Consider the following 22,389-nt stretch of genomic DNA (forward strand, 5'->3'; position numbering starts at 1 on the left):
AGCCCTTTGGGAGATAATTCACACCCAGTTCCCAACTGGTGATTTTAGAGTACGCAATATAAGTTTTCCATCATTTTGCTATTCAAACTAAGTGCGCTTACTTGTATCAAGAATTTTCAAAACAGTTTTCAGTGTAGTATTCTCAGCATAGTATTCAGCATAATTCTCAGCATAGTATGGTGGTTCAGAGTGTGAGCTTTGGAACCCAGGAAATGTACTGCCATCTCTATGGCTATCCCACTAGCTTTGCGATTTTAGGCAAGTTACTTCACCTTTTTTGAGCTGTAGTTTTCTCATTTATAAAATGAGAATATGAGAATACACCCTACCTCAAAGTTAAATGTGATGTAAAATGCATATTGTTTGGGAGGGAATAAATAATAATTATAATCAAATAACTGATAATACATTATTGGAAACCAGCCTAAAGGAATATTATATATAGAAAAAGTCTTTGGTGTGAAATAATTCCTCATATTATTTGCAGGGCTCAAAAAGTTATAAACAATCTAAGTATCTAATAGGAGAGTGGTTAAATAAATTGAAAGGTGCGCATATAATAAAGTTTATGGAGTATCATTGTCAATGTCAGTAAGAAATGTTTTATGAGTTGCTTGTGAATACTAAGTAGGTCACTTTAATGATTTACCTCAACTCCCTGCTTGCTACATGGCAAATACCATGGCATTTCTAAATTCTGTTGAGTCGTTGAAGGGAGAGCATTGACTTTGATATAATTTGTATACTGCCTGCACCTCTGCTTTCCTCTGTTTCAGCTGCTGCTTTGTGATCTGTTTTGGCTGCTGTCTGCAGTTACTTTACTTGTCCCTATTGCTGTTCCCTGCATCTCTCCACAGCCATTTATCCACATCTTTTCCTGGGTTGGACTGCCCACATAGTGGCCCTACCCCAGCTTTGACCTCTAATATCTTTTGAGGCTCTCTGCCTTGCTGTTGCTAAAAGCTCAGTACCACCTGCTTCTGATTTGTTATTGATGTCCCCTGTACCATTTCACTAAACTGCCACAGGCTGGCCAGCCCTCTGCTCGGTTGTCCCAAAACTGGGGCTCTGACCCTCATGATCTCCATCACTTATCTTTCCTGTTGGCTTACAAGGAGATCCCTGCCCCTTCTTGTGCCTTATTCTAACTCTTATATGTAGGGGTTGGGGGAGGGGGCTGGAAGACTCGTTAGCCCCTAGAGATCCATTCTTACCATTGAGCCACAGAGCCTTTTCCGTTGCCAAGTGCACTGGGTTCTGATGGGCATAATCACTGCCCCTGTCTGCTCCAGCCCTGTTGCTGATTCTTGCCCAGATTCCATTTTCCTTACTCATGATTTTGTTTCCTCTTTCAGGTCATCTATTGCGCCTCTCCATAACCTGCCCTATCAGCTATGCTGCTATATATTGGAATTTGCTGTATATGTGAACCTCAGATGGGAACCCAAAAGTTTCCTGGATTCAGGTCCATGGGGATTGGGAATTTTGCCCAACTCCATGAGCAGGTGATTCCTTAGCTCAGATCAAGTGGAAATCCTTGCTTAAGTCATATTGTTAAATAAAAAAAGCATAGAAAAAAATATAAATGAAAGATGATCCTAACTCTGTTAAAAACAAATTTGCTTGCATGAAGATCACTAGAAGGTAAAATCAAAATATCTGTAATGTTAATATTTGGGTGATGTGACTATAGCTTATTTTCTTTCTTTAATTCTCTGTTTCTACCATGCAATTTATTTTTTAATAGAAAAATGACACAATTTAAGAAATCATTGCAAAAAATAACCCAGAGGCTAGGAACAAATTTATTTAAAGGACAGTCACACTTAAACTTTCTTTTGTGATTTTCCTTTGTTATAAAAAACAGTAGTCTGGCTGATTCTAGAAGCATTTGTTCTCACTTCAAGTCCTTCAGTACACCTTTGCCTTGCCTTCTGCAGTTCTTGTTCTCATATTCTTATCTGTACCAGTATCTGTATTTGTGGGCATGTATGTTATCTGCTTGCTTCCTGTCTATCTATCTGCCTATCTATCGATCTATCTACCTGTCTATCTATCTATCTATCCATCATCATCTCCATATCATATCTATAGCAGGTATTGTTGGTGCCCTGCCCAATCTTGACACTCACCTTCCCCACATAGGCCAACTGTTAGGTTTCCAACTGCCAGCATCTGCGATTCTTTGCCTGAAGGCTATCTCTGGAGATAGGAGCCTGCATGTGAGACACACTGGAAGTAATTGGAATCGACATGCACCTCCCTCCCCAACAGTCCTTAACCACGACAGGAATTGGTGATTCAATGCTCCCAACTTCCTTGCTCTTTGGGGAATGGAGACAGTTATGAGTCATGTTCTCTACTGTCTCCCAGAGACTCCAGCAGGACTGAGTCCAGCAATACAGCCATATTGGCTGCCTTGTTTCCCCACTCTCATACTAGTTCTTCCAGGGATCACTTCCCCAGTACACATTTGCATTCAAATCCTCCTGTCACGGTCTGTTCCAGGGAAAATGCAACCTAAAAAAAATCTTCATTCATATCTATTTCCTGCAGTTCACATGAAAATGGCTTAAACGTTACAGCTGTCTCAGAGCTAAGTGTGAGCTCAAAATGTGGCAGGACTGCTAACAAAATGAACATTTTACTAGGCAGCAATACTAGAATAATGGTTCAAAAGAGTCAATGTATCTGTCCTGTTCTGGATGCAACATTTAAAAAAAAAATTCCAAAATTGGAATATGACCATAACCTGATTAGCAGTTTAGGAACCTAATAACAAAGATAGCAGTCAAAGAAAGTAAAACAGTTTGGCTTGGAGAATAAACCACTAACTAACTGCATAATCACTGTATTCAAGTGGCTGAAGGGAAGTCCTGTGCACAGTGGACTAAATGTGTTTAGTCTTTTTCCAGAAGGCAGAACTCTGATTGGACAAAAGTTAGAGAAAAGCAAATTTTGACCCTGGCAAATGAAGAATTTTCTAACAATTAGAGCCTTTCCTTATCTAATGCAAGATCCTAGTCCCTGGAAATACTTAGGCAGAGGGCAAAAGTCATCTAAATCCATTCCATCCCTTAAAATAAACCAGGCCACACAAGCCTCTGTGATTCTCACCAGAAGCTCATTTCGGTCAATAGCATTTTGTCTCTGCAACTCCATCAGACTGCCGGACTGTTGCGTACCTTGCTGGTCCTACCTCTTAGTTTTTCTGGTTCCCCAGAGACCTTCACTCTGGATTTGCACCATAGTTCTGTTTTCCGGCCAGCTTTGGGTGTTAACAACATAGTTTAGGACTTGCTTTTCCAGGATCCAGGGCCACCTGCGCTCTCTCTTTGCACAGCGGCTGGCAGTAGGCCTTGTTACCCCAGCCCCTGCCGCTGTACTACCCCAGATAGCGATGGCTTCTCACCTGGTCCCTGCCTGACATGGGAAGAAGAACAGGGCACAAGGGAATAGAGTCCTCACTGAGGTGAGAGTTTAAGTGACTTCTAAATTTACTTCCAGCTCTATACTTCTATGATTATTTTTCTTCTCAGTTTTTGTTATCCTCATTCTTAAGCTTTTTTTCCTTGTCTATTAATCTATATGCATTGCTTCTCCAGCTACCCTGGGAAAATCAAGCCAGTTTCCAGTTTAATAGCATCACTACTTCAACTCCCTACCTAAGCTCTTCTTTTCTCCCATGTTCTCCCAAGCCTTGGTGACCAGGTTAGCCTTTTACTTTGTCTAAAGGGATGTACTTCTGTAAGGAAGGAACCCCCAGCCCATGCTTTCCCCATGGATGACTTATTTTCCCTCACTTTAACTGGTGCCTCCTTCAGCAGTCTGTGTCTTACCTGCAATTCTCCTGCAGAGGACGCTGTTTCCCACACCGAGCACTGCCTTGCCAGACCTCTGGCTGGGTTCAGCGGATACTGAGTATTGCCACCCTCTTCTGCAGGCAAAGCAGACCTGCTGCCCAGTGGGACAGCTCTCTCTGATGCCAAAAGGAGAGCTTGTTTTTCATGATGAAAAAATGTGTTGTTCCTGTTGGCAGATTTAGGACCGGTAGGTAGAAATACAGAGCTCTGGACCCCATAAGGATCTTGGAACAAATCTTCAGAGAACTGGGCTGGGAAAACTATATGGTGTTACAATACTAATTTACTTTCTCAACAACATTTACTGAGTGTCTGCTTTGCCTTGAAGCCTTAGAAGTCAGGTATTAGAAAGCAAAAAGGAACTAAAAATCTATTCAGGGAAAGAGACATGTAAGTTATAATGTAATCTGGGATGTGTATAAAATACTATGGGAATACAAAATGGGGAGCAGTCACAACAGACACAAACTCCTACATACTATCCTGGGTTCTGGAGAAGAACATGAGTTCATGGGCTCTGTGCTGGCTTAAGATGTGGGTCAATTCCCTGTTGAGCCACTTACTAGCTAAGAGACTTTGGGCAAGTTATTTCAGTTCTCTAAGATATTCCTTGTGGCAGTAGTACTGGGGAGATTAAAGGAGAAGGAATGCAAAAGACCTGCAAATTTTCTGGCACAGAGTAGGTTAAAAAAAATGTTTCCATTCTCTTTGATTGCTTCTCAGGATAGAAATTATTGGGGCAGTTCCTCATACAATGTTTGTGGTATCTGGATCCCAATTTCAACTTCTCCAAATGTCTCCATTGTGATGCAGCTTCCGGACTTTCCAAGTGGAGGCCCTTATGACCCACCATGGTATATGGGTGTTTCTTTGGACTGCGCACCCAAAATATTTTCATTTTTTTGCTTTTTTCTTTTTTTCCCCTATTCTTTGTTTCTCATTTTCTCTCCCATGGGTTTTCCTCATGAGACCAAGCTCCCATTTCATAACTTTTCATTCTATTTTCTGGGCACAAAGAAGAAACCCCTGATGTCTCAGCTCCTGATTCTGGTAACTTCTTCAACATCAGTCTTCCTGGATAGAGGCTGCTCTTTCCATCTAAATGCACCTCACTCTCATGGATGTGGCCCTGGTACCACCAAGTTTTCTCTTTGAATGACACTTGGTAGATGCCTTACTTTGTAGGTATCTTATCTAGAGATGTGAATAAAAGAGGCTCCCATGTTCTGGGAACCAATGATGTCTCCATTAAAATATAGAGGAATGGAACTTGGGATGAGCGGGAGGATATCACCAAGGTAAGAAACCAGGCGCCCCTAGAGTGGGAGCCAAGGGGAGAAAATCTATGTGGGGCACAAAGGAAACAAAGATGGAGCTTTCAGATGCCTCTGTCTCTAAATCTCTGCTGGAGATGCAGGAGTTTGTCAAGCCTCACGTATTCTATCAAAAAAGGTAGATGACAATGTCTGCCACGACACTGAAAATTTAAATTCTGGATTTCATTTGAAACGTTAGAGATACAGCCTTCCTCATAATCAAATTATACTCTACTTTGTCACATACCTGATCAGTAGATTTTGCGTGGTGATCTCCAGCTTTCACCTAGAAGACATGTGCTGAGCAAACAAAACCATTGAAATTATTTTGTATACCAGTCAGTCTGTTTCTATTATTGTCACTCTTACAAAGTAGAGAGAGGGAACATACACATTTAATAAATAGAAAATATTTATTATACAGCAGTATCAAGATTATTTGACAACAGATAGTTAACAAGCCAAAGGAAAACACTTTTACAAGAGCTATACAATTTGTATAAGCACATACATTAAGGTGGAAAGTTTCTGTCCTTTTCTTATAGAGTATGTATGTGTACATTTCCAATTTTGAACAATTATAATTTAAGAGCTAGTACTCTATTGTATTCAGGAAAACTTTTAATCATGATAATAGTAGGCATTCAGAGTAATAATGTGACTGGTGTTGAATGTGTTCACCCAATGTCTCAGACTAAAACCTCAGGACAAACTGACATAGTATTTGAATTGTAGAAGCAGTTTTCCTGATCTAGTCTTACTTTAAAGTATCTGAAAGCACAAGTCCTGATCTTAAGAACATATGTCAGTGGCATTAAGATAAGAAACCTGTTTCATTAATAATAGATAGTAAACTTTCCCTTGCTAGTTTGCCAATTAGTGGACCATATATTAAGCATTGGAACCACCCATTTTCCTCATTCTGCTTCATGACAGTGAAAATATGGAACTGAAATCCATGTTTCAGTCATGAGGTCTTTCTACCAAAGGTGTAATAAAGTAATTTTTTAAAAGGAAAGACAGTCTATTCTTGATATAAAATTGACTAAACTTGGCAGTAGAATATGGAAAGACATAAGAAATATGAGCCTCAAACATTGGAGTGGATGTTAAATTCTGAACAAATGATGTAGTGAGTATTTAAAGAGTCTAAGATACATTTTGGCTGAGAAATCAGCAGCTTCAACATGAAGGAAGCATACTAAACACGACTGAACATAAGGCATAAACAAAGATACTTAAGGGGATAAGATTCATTCCCAAGTAATACAAGAAATCAAAACAGCAAGAAAAATCTCTTTTACTGGGGAGAAAAAAGGGGAGCAAAAACGAAACAACTGGATTACATGTATGTGGATAGTATACACCGCAAATAACAAAAATAAAAAGACAAGTTATGAGTGAAAATATAGGAATAAAAGAATGTGGAAATAAAAATTAAAAGAGATCAAAAAGTGATGAATAAATAATTTGGGAAATCATGACCAGACTTAGAAGTTAGTACATACTTTAAGCACATAAAGCTCAAGAAGCTGTGGAAAATTAAGAAAACAAACAAATCCTAAAGAAACCTGTAATAATGTAAATACTGCCATTTCAATCTTATGTTTTAATAATGATGTGTGCAAGTTTATAAAATATACCTTTTTATTGTTACCCACAGTTTTTGCGAACTTTTAGTATAACAAATTTTCAAACCACTTCATTAATAATATATTTCCACATCATAAAATATCTGAAAAATAAGTTCCCTCTTAGAAGAAGAGGGACCATCTGAGCAGCATATGAAAACCATTGGACCAGAGCAGTCAAACCTTCAAAGAGCTCCTGTAAATACTGATGGCAATGGTATATAAAACGTTATTTGGAACATAAATATATCTACACTATATCGGAAGACAATCTTCTCGTTGCAGTTAGATTGACATTACTTTGCACAAATTTCATTATCACAGGTATATAAGGACACAGAAACACATTCACTTGCTAGTTACAGGGACTTCAGTGACAATTAGAAAGAATTATTTGTCATTTAAACCCATAATAGTTGCTATGAGTACACCATTAAGTTCAAAGATGGATTTGTTTCCATAGCACATAGGAGAAACAATGGCACCAAATACACATACTGCATCTTAGAAGTTCAACTGGTAAGTATTATTTGCTACAGTAAATGGAAGGTAACAATTTTGCCACATGGTTTGTTCTCTTTCACATAAGGGCAAAGGAGAGCCCCCTTGGCACACAAGTAAATCCACAAAAAGTCTTCTGCCCCTCTCAAAACAGTCTCTTGTCTGGACTTCTTCTGAAATCACCAGTAAGCGAGCATCAGATATGGGAAGCTGATTTTTGCTGCCTGATTTTGTGCAAAGCCCCAAGCTTATGCACTGTCTTGCTTCTCGTTCCACCCTCCCTTAGCACTCCTGATGAAACGCTTTTTGGTGATAATTTTGCTCTTATTCCTGTTTTCTAAATAGAGGGAGATGACAAAGCAGCAACGCACCCACACACCTTTCTCCAAGTGTGACAGCAAGGCTGGCACTGGATGGGGTGCAGTCGGCGAACAGAGGCCCCTTTTTGGGCCAGCTCCCGAGTGTCCCGAAGACCAGGGGTCTGCGGGCCCAGCAGGGAGAAGGGCTTGAGGGAAATGAGCTGCTGTCCATCACTGTTCTCTGGGTGGTTCCACGCCTGCCCCTCCTTCGCCCACCTGCTCTGCCTGATTCCACCATGCTCGCTGGGAATACCATGATGACGAACTAATGATTCAACTGGGCGGTCCTCCCAGGCTGTCCCCTTCCACACGGGCCAAGGGTGTGGGCATGCGTATCTATGCACAATGGTCCGAAGAGATGATGTTGGTTGACTTTGTTCATTTTTGCGATTACAGTTACATACTATATGGGATTGTGCTTTGTCAGAATTCCCTTTCTTCCCAGAGAAGGCTTTTGAATAATTCAAGAATCAGAATCTTCGCCTGGATCACTTTTTTGCTTGCGGGGTCCAGCGCCTCTCGCGCTGGCCTTTCTAAGACGGCAGCCGCGGTCTCTTCCTTGCTCCTGACTTCACCTCCAGCCCCCGCTTCTCCCCCAGCTTCCTGCAAGTCTCCGGAGGTGCTGGCGCGCCCTGACCACGCCTGCTTTTCCCTGCGGACACCTCCTCCCTACAGGGTGGAAGAGCTTTGCGTATAATCCCTCAGGATAACAGAGGCGTAGGTCACGCTGGGAGGGCTGCAGGGCACCGACTCGGACACGGGGGAGCTGGGCGCCGAGCTGCCCGAGGCCACCGAGTCGCGGAAGGGGGACGGAGGCGTCAGGGCGGGCGAATCCTCTGGGGTTGGTTTGCTGGCCGCCTGCAGCTCCTCCTCCTCCCCCTCCTCCAGCTCGTCCTCCTCCGTGTTCCCTTCCCGCTCGTACAGGTACTCCTGCAGGAGCCTGAACCTCTCGCTGTCGTCCTCGTCGTCGTCGTCGGCCGACGGGGAGACGGGCTCCTCCCCGAAGGTGCTCAGCTGCAGCGGCAGCAGCTGCAGGGGCTGCGGCGGCGCCGGGGGCGGGAACAGGGGCCGCAGCCCGTTCCCCGGAGCCCCGGGCACCGCGAGCACCGAGTTGAAATCCGGGAGCCCGGCGCTGAAGTTGCTGACCACTCCCTGCAGCTGGTCCATGAGGGATTTCTGCGCGGGCGGCGGCGGCGGCTGCTGGAGGGGAGGGGGCAAGCCCCTGGGGACGGCCGGGTCGGCCAGGAAGAGGGGGGTCTCCTCCGCGGTCAGGCGGGGCGGCAGAGGCGGGGTGCTCAGCGCGGCCGGCACGCGTCGGTGCACCACCATAGAAGGACTGCTGGGCGGGCTGAAGCCGATCGGCCGGGCACCCTCCTCCTCCACGTTGTAAAGGGTCTTGGTGCTGGTATCGGAAAAGGTCAGGCTCTTGCCGGAGCCTTGGTAACTTTTAGTGAGGGGTTTGATGACGGCTGTTTGGTTGCAGGCCGTCTCATTGGTCTTCACGTGCACAGAGAGGCGGTGCCACATGTGCTGTCCCTTGGGCACCTGTCTTCCACCTGGTTCAGACCATGACACAGACTTGCCATTAAAACTATGAATAAAATAGAGATAGGTTTACTTGCAGATGTATCATGCGCAGAGGATGACATACATATAAAACATGGGTTAGCCCAGCTCAAAGCAATTTGACTCCCCCCTCGGCGGCATGTATGCCTGTCCTTCACACCCCTACTGTCTCCTTATTATACGTCCAACACCAAAATCTGCAGCGACCACAGGTTGCCTCCGAAGCAACCTGGGGTTCCATCCACCTCAAGACAAGGTAGGACATTTTGACCCTGAGAAAAGCTGCAGGGGAGAAGAGCCAGCTTGTTGTAGAAGCAGCTATTTTCATTTAGGTCTATGATTTCACAGCTATTACACACCCACACACATACACACACACTCTAAGGCAATGATAAAATTGTTGCTCAGTGCAAGCCTTTGAAAGATTCCAAAATTGATGGAGGAAACAAATTAAAAATAAAATCTTAGTTACACATGGACAACAGAGCATAATGACCATAGCTATTGCCTCCCTTTCTTCTTAGTCCCTGGAACAAATTAAAACACACGTATAAAGCTACTCTCATTGTCCTGTGAAGTTATAAAATACATCCTCTCAGTTGCCCATTCTGATATGCAGGTATTTCCTGTGTTAACAGGGGTGGCATGATTATGCACATGGCATCTGTGCAGAAGAGGAAAAAAAGGAGATGACAGAAAAACCCAGACCTATGCTTCACTTAAGAGTTTCCTAACTTTTGGCTTTCTTTTCATTTCAAAGTATTATTCCTGACACATGCAGTGGATCACAATTCACATAGCAGCTAGTTTGGGATTTTCACACTGGCAGCATTTAATGAGGTGTGTTTGAAAGAGACAGAACTGGAAGGCCCAGAAAAATACAAATACCCGTATCCTGCTTTAGTCTTCTCACATAGTTTGATGCAAATTGACAAAATTAAGATTCAGACAAAGCAGAAGTTACTGAGACCAGACTTCTCCGGGGCCTTTTCCTCATTGAGCATTGGTGAAGAAAAGTCTTAGGGCAGCAGCAATCCTCCACACTTACCAACTTTCATTTTCATGGGATCCTCATAAAACCAACCAAATAGAATATATCTCTGAAGAAAAAACAAATGAGACGTACTGGGTGCATATACTACAAATTCTATTCTGTCTGTTCTAATAATTCTGGTCTTACTTTCGGACTCAGTTTATTTTCTGTATAATTTTAAGCAGATGGTGGTACCTTAACATAGCATACTATTAATAACAATAGTGTTAATACTTAAATCGGGAAGTCATTTTTTTCTTCTTTTATTTTTTTTCAGGAGTTTGTTTTTTCTTTGTGTCCATGAAAACAACAGAGAAAGTAGCACAATAATGACACATTTTTGACATTAAAAGGAAGAGGGAAAATGAGTATTTTTTTCTTAGGTGGATATGTGAAATAGACTATTTCATAGCGGATTCTTTGGTTTGGAAAAATGTAGGAAATGATCAATAGTTAACATAATGGTTTATTTAATCATTTTGAAAATACAAGAATGACTACTTCAAAAATTATATGTGAGTTCCACATTTATGATGAAGGTAGTGTTTTGACATTCCAAATTTTACAATCCTGAAAGTGAAGTGAGTCAAATAAATACAGATTTGTGTTGAAAGTCTGATATCAATTATAGAAAATTCTGGATATAAAAGTTTTAAAATAGATATAACAGGTAAAATTTTCTCATTATTTGGGAAGAAGGCAGTTCCTCCATATATCTGATAACCTATGCTGTATTTTTAATTGTCTAAGAAAAATCTCATCTCTAAAATACTATATCAAAATACTATATCACTCAAATGTATGCTTAATATATTCTCTTAATATATATATCTTAATATATTAATAATAATATAATAATATATTTAATTATTTTATTTATATTTATATTATTAATATTTAATATATTTATTATATTTAATTACTACTAATAATATAATATATTAATATATCTTAATATATTAATATATCTTAATATATTCTCTAAGAATGTATATCTGCTTATAAATGTGAAATTACTGACTTATCGACTTCTAGACTCTCTTGTTAGAATAGCTGACTCTCTCCTGAGGTGAGCACACTGAAGAATGAGCCGGTGGTGTCTGGCAAGAGCAGTCAACCAGCCAAAGGCAAGACCAGAACCCACAGCTCCTCTTCTGAGTTTGAAATTCCAGGCAAGCTCACCTCCCACTTTCACCTTTTTCAGTTTCCTCCATCTCCCACTCTACTCACACATTTTCTCTCCTTATGCATTTAATATGCCTCTTCCAGAAAGTATAAGACTGCCCAGTTGCCTCTTGCCTTGCATAAATATGCTTTAGTGTAATTTCCAACTGCAATGCTTTGCATCCCTTTCAATTGCAATGGAAACACTTTTTCCTTCTCCAGATGCTTGCCTCTCCATGCTCATTAAGAAAATCACTAAACTAAAAGGCTGCTTGTGTCATTTAGGTGTGTGTGTGTGTGTGTGTGTGTGTGTGTGTGTGTGTGTGTGTTTTAAAAACCAATTCCCTTGACAGCTAGTCTGACCTAATTCAACACTAGGCTTAGATATCCAAACAAAACATTGCCGTCTCCAAATATGCCAGCAAAAAAGGTAACCTTGTATTGCTGGGACTTAGTTCACTCTCTGGCTCCCTCACATGGGTAGTTTTCCGCCTTGTCCAGGGGTCCTATATGAGCCTCTTTTTAAATCATGTAAAAGGCATTATTAATCATCTTGCAGACAGATATGATCACAATTTAGTTCTATTTAATCCAATAGCAATTTTATTCTTGGGATGGAAGATTTTCACCCTGGCTGTCAAAATTAGCAGCTTTCCTTCCCCTAAGAGTCTTGCTCTAGATTTTCTGTAAAGTGCTGTTTAATTAGGAAACAGTTATAATGCCCTAGGGAATTTGATCAGATTAAGAAAATTAGATTAACCTTTTTTTTTCAAGGACAAAATAAATTGCTTCCTAAAAACCAGAGTGGAGGAAAGGCACCATCTCATAGAAACTGCATCACAGGGTATAAACTTTGGTCTTTCTAGATTAGTTATTTTTAACCTAGGGTTCACAGACAGCTTGAATGGTCCATGAATCTACATGTACATCAAAGCATTGTTTTTAGGCTGAATCAATATTATGTTTTTGTGGATTATGGGCTGCTATTTTTAAATGCAACATGCTGTTATGATAAATGGTACTTCTAGATACAAGTGTAACTAAGTTCTGAGCAGCCTTTTTTCATGTTTTGTGTTGAAGTGGCCACTAATAAAGGTACAATTACTATCACAGATTCAGGTGAAGGTTTAATAACCATTTTCACGTGAAAAGTGATTATCCTATTTGAAAAGGTTGGGAACCCATTGCTGTGATATTAAGAAGAGAAAAATTTATAAAATATGGGGCAGCAAAAAGGAATAAATGCATTATAAAGATGCAATATTATTATGAAATAAGACTTTTATTTAAACCCGGATAACTTTAATACATTGTGTTTCAGCCATCAGCTTCTTCATTCTATTGTTTAATTTTACTTGGTTCCCTAATCTTAGGAAAAGCAACCTGGTTTAGAAACACCACAAAATTGTCACAAAGCACCCGACCTTTCTTGCTCTGACTTCAAAAGACTCAGACTGAACAATCTTATATTTGAAGATCAAATGCAGTAGTGTTTGGAGTAAATACCTCGAGTGGCTAAATATATTTACTGATATTGAAGTGATTGGAGGAAATCGCTGTGAGGCCTAGGAGGAACTAGAGACATGGAGGATGATATACACTGAGAGTCCTGTAGAGCTAAGCAGGAGGAGGGCAGCGGCTCCAGCTCCAGCAGGCTTGGGATCTTGCTTTGGTTTTTCTTTCGTTAGATAAGTATCACAATCCCCCCAAACAGAAAACCCAATATTTACAGCCCTTTAGAGAATAGTTGGAAGTGGGTGGTGTAAACAGATTAGTGTATCTTTTTTTTTTTTTTCAGATTAGTTTACCTTTGGCATTCAGAGTGATCCTGTCTGGTTTATCTGTTTCCGTAAGTACTAGTTCCATCTGCAGAATACACTGCTCTCTGCTCCAGAGATGTCTAAAATGGGAATAACAGTGGGTGGATGTTTGAGATCAGGAGGGACGCATCCTGCACAAGCTGCCTGAGGGGGAAGCTTGCACTACACCTGTCTCCATCATGTCCAATGCAAGTCTTTGCCACTAGGCTTAATAGCTGCACGACAGACGTGAGGATGGCATCCGGAGAGCCCAGACAAGGCAGGACCTTCCCAAGAGGAGGGAAGTCTAGCTCCTTGGAATCTGAGGAGGGTAGCATTTGTTTTCTTTGAAAATGAAAATGGAAACAGGAAATGCCATTGGGTCACAGCGTGGAGAGAGTGGCTCACCAAGTAAACAAGCTACAGCCACAGGCTTGCAGACAGTTCTGCTGTGGCCCTGCAGCTACGACTGGGACATTTGGCCCTTCAAGGAGGAGGTGGTGTTGCCCTGAGACGCTTCAGATGGGATGCCAGAGCCGCCGTGTCCAGGTATCTCACCTCCACCTGCTTCAGCAAGCTGCTACCAGAACGCAGTTTCAACAGTGATTCTTGTAGCACATCAGGCATAGGACTATTTGAAACCATTTGAGTCAGACTCCTGTTTTCCCAGGAAAGCCCAAGTTAGTCTTCAACACAAAGAACTCCCACTGACTCCAGTTTCCCTTCTTGAAAGCTTTCCAGAAAAAATATGCGTATTTAGTATATATTCTGTATATGTATGTATATATATATATATATATATATATATATATATATATATATATATAGAAGATATATATTCAGTATATATATATCTATATATCTTTGGAAGCTTATCTGAACATATTTAAAATTTCTCACCTTATTGAATCACCACTTCTTGTAAGGTAGAGAATCTCTGAATGCGTTGGTGAAGACAAACGCTTTTCAATATCATGAGAACATGGTAGTTTCTGATGATTTTAAATCTTAAATGGCACTGTGAATTTTATGCCTCTCCTCTTTCATTCTAACCTCATCATAAGCTAATCAGGAAACCATTTGGCTTGCTGAAATATACAATATCACAAAGTCTAAATATACAGTCCTCCTTTCAGAATCTTTAGCTCAATCACCTTGAATATCCTAAGGTTATGTGATTCAGGATAAAAGACAACATAAAGAAAATCAGTTTGCCTTTATTAAGCCTTGTGCTTTCTCCAATGAATTAATAAAGAAAAAGACATCCACAAATGAAATTACCTCATCAATAAAGTACGTAAGAGCCCATAAACTGTGTCCGGGTGTAGGGTCTACTGTCTTGAGAAAATTGACAAATCTATTTCAAACTAAAGAGTAGAATTCTGATGGCTACTAAACTTTTTCTAAGCACATTTTAAATGGCCTTAGGCTCAACCTAATAATGATTGCTGGCTGAGGAAAGAGATTCTGGTGCCAAAGTTTATTTACGACATCATGTTGGTACGGCAGCACTGTTTTAGCAGAGGTATACCAGGTGTAATTATATTCCTCCAGGAGGTATAGATGAACCTAATTATGTTCCTTTTGAAGAAAGTTCAGGTCAAGCATTATCATTTTTTTCTATGCTCCATGCTTCCAGACCTATAATTTTAATAGCAAGTCTTTCGATGCTCTTCAACAATACTTGGAGTCCTCACATTTCCCCTGGAAATATAGGACAGTTGCATTGCCCTGCAGGGATTACTCCTCAGAGGCAGGAGAGATCTAGGCAGACCATAATGATCCAGTAGGCAGCTTTATTTCTATCACTAGTCCCTTTGCCTTGCTTGTTCACAAAAGCTGTGGAAACTGAAGGTCACAAAAAGAACATATCTTTTTTTTTTTTTTGCAGGAACAACCAAGGCTAAAAATAGTCAGTCTTAGTCTATGGTGCACAGCTTGGAAGCTACCAATCTCCTCCTGATCCTTTACTATCTCCAGAAAGCTTGAGTAGATCTTATTTCAAAATTTCTTTACAACCAACCTGTTAGCTTTGCTGACCGTTGCATTATTTTTTGTCACCTACCAATGATGGACCCACTTTCAGCCTTTGTTTTTGCTTTTAGGCACTCACCTTTAAGTCATGAAATGTTAAGTGACTCTCTTCTCTCTCTGGCCCTGCTGTCATGACACGACAAGCACATCTACTAGTCCCATCAATCCCTTTTGACAGGCAGCCAGCAGCTGTCATAATCAGGATGCCCTTCCTGTGTTCTTGGTCAGACTCAACCCTTGGTACAAGAAACACTCAATGCTTTTTGACTTCGGAGAATTACAGAGAATGCATCCAAGCAGACTAGAGTGGCTCTGATCTAGATGTGCAGAGTCCTCCCAACCACCACTTATTTTTCCCTCCAAGAGTCAGTACGATTTGGTTGAGACCACACACTTTCTATTGGGGCCTTTCCAGGGAATGTCAGAACACGACTTCCCAATGCACTCCACTGAGTGAAGAGAAGAGACGCTAGGGCGCCATTCACCAGGCTCCACAGCCAGGTTCAGCAGCAAACATTTGAACAAATTGGGCTCCTCATCTGAAGAGCTATTCCAGCCACAGCCACCTGGTCAGTGAGCTCCCTCCTGCTGCAGGAATGTGTACCTTTGACTCTCCCAGGAGTTTGAAGGGCTGTAAAGGAACAGCTAAAAATGACCACAGACTCCGTGCACAATGAATTGAACATGGTCTATGTTCTTTTGTTGACTTAAAGAGACACTGTCAAGACCTAAAGGTCAAAAATTGGACCAAACATGCACCGGTTTTATCAGATGGAGAAAATCTGATAAAAGCACTAAAGTTCTGGGAAAATAGCTACTTTCCTTTTTTGTTTGTTTGTTTTTTGTTTTGGTTTTTGGTTTTTTTTTTTGCAAAACTCACTTTTTGTGGGACTCACAGAACTTTTGTTTTGTGCTCCCCAGGGCATAGGAGGCACCCAGCAAAGGCTGGTGTCCACCTCGTCAAACTGACATTATGGAATCCTTCCATAAGTTCAAATTATGGCTTTTACTTTAATGCAGACAGGATCATATCAAACATTTGTGTAGCAGCAAAAAAAAGGCAAAGAAAGAAAACAAAAGAAAGAGCTCTGTTTGCCAAGGAGAAGCTGACAAATTTGTGAAGGGGGAACATTCACTTTCAAGTTTGTGAGTGGGAGTCACAAACAAAAGCGAATCTCTAGAATGGGAAAAAAATGTTGCCTCTTGCATCAAAACATAAAAAAGCAAAAAGACTAACAGCTTGACAGTGTCCTTTTAAGAACGATGGACGATCAAATTAAGGCAGTCGTGCAAACCATGGCACGTAAATGGTTCCTCATTCTTGATGGCATGCACCACATCTGTTTCCATGTTAGAAAGTAGGAAAACCCAGGAGAGAGAAAGCAAGGGGCAAACCACTATTTTTTCCATGCAGCTTCTCTTACACATTCACTGCAGTGTGTGGGTTTTCAAAGCTGCACATGTGCCGACGGACACTGTCTGGTGGGCGAGAATTCTGGCTGCCTCTTCCTGAAGATGGAAAAGAAAAAGATACCCAGTGAGTGAGCGGTTATACACGTATATAGAGATGGCGATCACACCACTTGGGCGGTGCCAGGGCTGGGGTAGGGCCTAGCTGGGCTCCTGAGCCTTTCTCCATGTCACCTGCACCTTCACATCCTGGATCTTCCTTGTGTTGCCCAGCTGTTTCTTACTGCCAGGCCCAATTCTGAAAGTCACATCAGTGGAGTGCATTCTTTCTTTTACCTTGTGGGACCATCTCTTTCCAAGTGGCAGATGCTTTCTCTGCTGTGTGTATGTGTCTATTCCAAATTGCTTCTTTTCCCTCCACTCTTGACACTCTCCTTTATTCTTGGAGGCAGCGGACTCCACCTGAATCTTCCCACCCACCATCCCTCTTAAAGGATGCTTATGGGTTTATGTCTTACACTGTGACTTGTAGTGATAATTTTACTCTATATTATGTTATTGTAAAAGCAGTGCTGTCACTTAGCATAAAGTCACATGTTTCTCTTGGCCCTCATAAGATGGAATGTATCTTGTGGTGGAAAGAAGGGAAGTGGCGAGAGATTGGGTAAGCCTCCCACCAGGGAAGAAGGTCATCTCATTCCCTGGTTGGATGTCTCCTTGTACAGCACAGAGTGTGTGTGTGGTAAGGGGAGAAGAGCCCTGACTTGACATGACCAGGATGATGGGGTGGCCACGTGCAGGTGGCCTTTCCAGCATCTGTTGGAGTGAGGATACGTGGGTTTTGCACAAGTTCAGGACACATGAGTTTCCCACTTTATTAGGTGGTGGGATAAAGCCATCTTAGTGTCGCTCCACATAAGAGGGCAGCCAATCATAGAAGAGAATTTGAGGAACAAGATGCTAAAGGTGAACCATCAGCAGGTGCTGTGAGTGGTGTGGATAAGGTGACAGTCATGAAGCCCCTATAGGGCTTTCTAGAAACTCACAAACATTCTGTCAATCATCCTTGGGCCACCGACCCCAAGATCCTGGTGACAATTATCCAGTGTTAATCAGAAGAGGACCACAACAGCTCCAGGCAAGTCAAAGAACTTTGTCAACTCTCCTATCTCTTCTTCCCATCAAAGCAAGCAGAAAAAGGGAAATTCAGAAGAGGAAAGAGGCAGAGATATTTCAGGAGCAGACCATGTCCCTTCCCAGTCCAAGTCTTTCAGGCTGAAGCCTGACATTGTTCTGGGAAGGAGAGATGTGAGTTTGAGGTTTGAAACAAGAATACAGTGGAATATCTTTTTAATACCTGAAAGTAAGGAATCTAGTACGAATGCAGAAGGTGAGAAAAAAGATTTTTCATAGCACAGTTGAAGGTGAAGGAGAAAAAATAAAATTGATCAATATGTATATTTCCATCAAGTTTGGACCATTCAATAAACCATTTGAAAGTACATGATCTACCCAGAACAATCTGAAATCCTCATCCAGAGATAAGAACTTGAAACACCTTGGTATAATTTTATTACCACTACAATAATCAATTTACTTAAGAAAATTAGACAAAGAGATGATGTTTGTTACTGAATGAGGCAAAGTAATATGACATTTAATATGCCCACCTGAAATTACAAAGATCATGAAAACAATGAAAACATTAGTAGTAGATGCCCAGGAATAAAAATATGATGTTTGAATGTATAATGAAGTTACTGGTAGAAAAGGGCATTTCACCTGTAAACTAATGTTAAAGCAACTTCATTTCTCATGAAAGAAGGCAGAAAATACACTCAAAGCATTTGGCTTTGCCTTGCTAAACTGCCTGCATCCCCTTGAATCCTCCGATCAATTCGCCTTTAGATAATGTCTGTATGTGGCCTGGTCCAGGGGCGCTGGGAAGCCAGGACCCTGGCAGGGCTGGCTTCCTGTCCCCGTGACCAATACAGACACATGGTGGGTCCCTCATCAGAAGGGCCCTGTATTCAGGGTTTAGTGCTGTGTGGTCATCCTTTTGATATTCGTAATCATTTTATCACTTAATTTGTGTTTTGTAAGTGATGTTCCACATGGAAGCGGAGCACGTACTGCGAGTTTAGAGCCTCACCTCAAGAATGATCCTGCCTCTCAGGACAGGTTTTCAGTTTCTTGTTCCTTGCACCCCACCCCCACCCCCCCTTGGGGACCAGAGCCCATCCAGCCTCCCACTACCCACCCCTGCCCAATGATCACTGCCACCCTCCTCTCCTGCCAGGGGACTGTGGGAACGGGTGTGGGAAGATCAGATCAGGATCAGGTGCACGTGCCCAATAACGTCTCAAGGCAGCCGATGGCCGTGGCCAACTCCTCCTTGAGCTGGCAGGTCCGTGGCGCATGTGGTGAGGACCACAGCGGGGGCGAGTCTCTCGCTCGTCCTCCATGCATGTACCTTGCCAGCCCCTGTACCGTTGTTGCGACACCCTTGAGGGCTGCCGGTCTACCATGGGCTGGGGCAGGAGGCACCTGGAAAGGGGAGACGCCTGGTTCAGTTTCTCCGTGGCATCTACCCAGTGACTGGCTGGAGGGGAACCTGGCGGCCTGAGCGTGTATGCGGAGTCACTGGGTGGCAAGCTGCTGCGCCTGGCAGGGTCTGTGCTTGCTCGTCAAATACCCCCCGCGAGGGAGTACAGCGTCACATGGCAAATGAGAAACCAAAATGACAGGTCTACAGAGAGACAGTAGAAGAAAGGAAAAGGCTTTATATTTTAGTACCTTTAACATTTTTCCCTCTATGTTTTCAGCCAGGGGCTACGGGTTTTCATTTTGCACTGGGCCATGCAATTGATACAGCTGGTCCTGTCTGCTGGAATGTACGGCTGAGGGATGATAAAAGCCATGGGGAAACGTCTTGACAGCTTAGAGACTTGACTGCTGACGTTAGCATAGGTGCACACAGTGTGGCATGAGGGACAACTCAGCACTTGCGGCTCCTGGGGACTGGGGCAGCAAGCTCTGTGGCCTCTGTAGCTGACTTGGAAATACTCTTGCAGTTATGGACAGTTCTGTGGTTGCTTTGGGGGTTTCAACCATATTGACAGCCAAATTTCACATAGTAACTCCAAGCAATCCCAAAGCCACCTTTAACTATTGATTGAAATAGTTGAAAATATTACAGCATCTCCTTCATGGTTCCATTTCTTTAGTCTCTGATTTGTGTTGAAGTGAGATGCAAATGACCTTTGCATACAGATGTTACTTTTATGAAAGAAGAGGATTATTAAAGGTTACAGGTCAAGACCTGAAAAATCTGATTCCAGAGTGGCCATTTTATCAACTGCATAAAATCTGAGAGAAGGAGCTGGACTTTGGGGTATTTTTCATAACTGTAGAACCACTTATTCAACCAACCCCACAGTCCGCAAGCCAGAGTAAAAGCTTGGAGGGAAAATGCAGCATATGTGGGCTTGTCAAATATAAGTCCCAAATCTGTGCTGAATCTTTTGGCAGAAACTGTGGATTTAATGAAACCCCAGAAGTTTAGTTAGAAAGATTCATCTTCAATTTCTTCTGAAAATGCAAAGCTTTTTTTTCTTTTCTTTCTTCTCTTTCCCCCTTCCTTCCCTTCCTTCCTTCCTTCCTTTCTCCTCCCTCCCTTCTTTCCTCCCTCCCTCCCTCCCCCCCCCTTTCTTTCTTTCAAGTCCCTTCTTGGTGTATGCATACCTTCTCCCATCTATTCCCATTGTCCAAATAACCTTTCTTTTTATAAGAGACTATCTGTCTTTGAGTGTACTTGGTGCCATATGACTGCTTTTGTGTGTTATTTGCTTTACAGCTAGTCACCCCTACATTGGTTTCTATGCTAAGAATGATTCTTTATGTGAACTTGAGAAGTTGTTACAGACAAGTTTTACTCCTTATAGTGTAGCAATAAGCTCACGGGACAAGGATTCAGGAGACCAGCTACTCTCCAACTGAGTATTTGCCTATTTCAGACTCAGTTTTTCATCCATAAAGAAGGATTGTTGAAATAGTACATGTAAAAATGCTTCCAAATAGCAAAATGCTATCCCAGCTTAAGACAACTCTATTAGAGGAGCAAAGACACAGACAAAAGACTGATATTTTAAATCTCAGTGTGTATTTAGGTTAGACTAATTCATAGTATCTCCAACTTCATTTTACTCATGGATTTTAACCACTTCCTTATTCAAGAATTTCAATAACTTCTAGGAGAAAACTATTTTCTACTAGAAATTAAGAAAATAGTTTTCTAAGAAAACTAAGAAATTAGAAAATAGTTTTCTCTCTTGCAATTTTTTTTTTTTTTTTTTTGCCAGCAACATTAGAGACATTGAGTGGATATGTCAGGAGTGGGTAAAAGCTAGGTACAGTCAGGTTAGCTGTCTGTATCTGAAGTTGCATGTCTATGACAGGTTTGGAGGTGAGACTTTTAGCAGAGATAAAATGGTCTATACAATTCCAGATGGTCACCATGGAAACACTGTGGCAGCTGTCCAAAGTAACCATAAAGACTGACGGCAACCACTCAAGACCATTTTAGCAGAAGATATCTATCTTTTCTGTTGTTATAAATAAATAGGATAATTTGTGCCTCTGATTGCTTTCCAAAGCCAAATGCATTCTTTCTATTATCTGAATTTAAGTATTAATTTCTCAACATTCATTCATCAGAGTGGAAAATGGAGCTCTGACTGTATATATAGGCCCGCTGTAAATGGTAATTGTTCCACTCTTCCTTTTAATACATGCACATCTAACATAGTACAGTAAGGCTCTTTATATAAACACAATGCAGTGTGAAATATTTCTCTATTTTCAAATCCTTAATTGTAAAGATTTCTAAGAGAGATGCTATAGAGAACAATTTAATAAAATTCAATTCAATTACCATCACAGATTTGTCAAATATTAACATTTTGTCTTATTAAGTTTCCTTTCCTTCAGAAAACATTAGGGATATGTTTGAAGCCCTCTGTATATTATTCTTAATACTAATCCTCTCCTTTTCAAGAGAAAATTTGGTATATATCATCACTTGGCATATGCTAATACTTTTACATGTGTAGTCATATGTGTTAATAAATAATATGTGGTAGTGTTTAGCATGTTATTAGATTTCAGATCCATAGCGTCACACTATATTTCCATTCAGCAATTTGCCCTTTTGCATAGTATTATGTTAATAGATATAGCTCTAGTTCATTCACTTAAACTAAATTGAATAAATACCACACTATCAAGAATATAATCAATTCTCCTACTGATGGCCATTTAGGTTGTTTCCTACGTACTGCTATTTTAAGCAATACTGCAGTAAACATTCTTGGTTATATCTCTTTGCACACATATGAGATAGCTTTTCTATGGTGTGGACGAAGAAGCAGAATTGATGGATTGTGGTGAATGCACATTTGTCTTTCTTATGTATTGCTAAATTGCTCTACAAAATGCTTGCAGAATTTACACTGGTATGTGAGAATTCCTACTATTCTTTCCAATTCAGTTCATTTTTCAGACATCTTTAAAACTGTTATGAAAATTATTTTAAATATATAAACATGGAAACAATGCTAAAATGAACCCCCATATCCCTATTATCCAGCTTCAATGATAATCAATATATTTGTGAATCTTATTTCATCTATACCTGCCATTTATTTATTTTAAA

The 22,389-nt window shown here is 41.2% G+C and overlaps 1 protein-coding gene across 4 annotated transcripts in view; it reads right to left on the reverse strand.

Moving 5' to 3' along the window:
• Positions 1-337: 337 nt before the first annotated feature.
• Positions 338-22,389, reverse strand: part of GRM1 (glutamate metabotropic receptor 1) — a 411,742-nt gene continuing 389,690 nt past the window's right edge. For 3 of the 4 annotated variants that reach the window (XM_082405449.1, XM_082405450.1, XM_082405451.1), the window contains one exon: positions 338-9,261. In XM_082405449.1, coding sequence (XP_082261575.1) covers positions 8,340-9,261 — 922 coding nt within the window. In that variant the 3' untranslated portion in view covers positions 338-8,339. Of the gene's footprint in view, positions 9,262-16,690; positions 16,776-22,389 lie in introns of all 4 variants that reach the window. The other variant, XM_082405452.1, reaches the window with a different exon arrangement.

The sequence above is a fragment of the Balaenoptera borealis genome (assembly GCF_965194805.1).
Source record: "Balaenoptera borealis genome assembly, chromosome: 9".
NCBI classification, from domain to species: domain Eukaryota; kingdom Metazoa; phylum Chordata; class Mammalia; order Artiodactyla; family Balaenopteridae; genus Balaenoptera; species Balaenoptera borealis.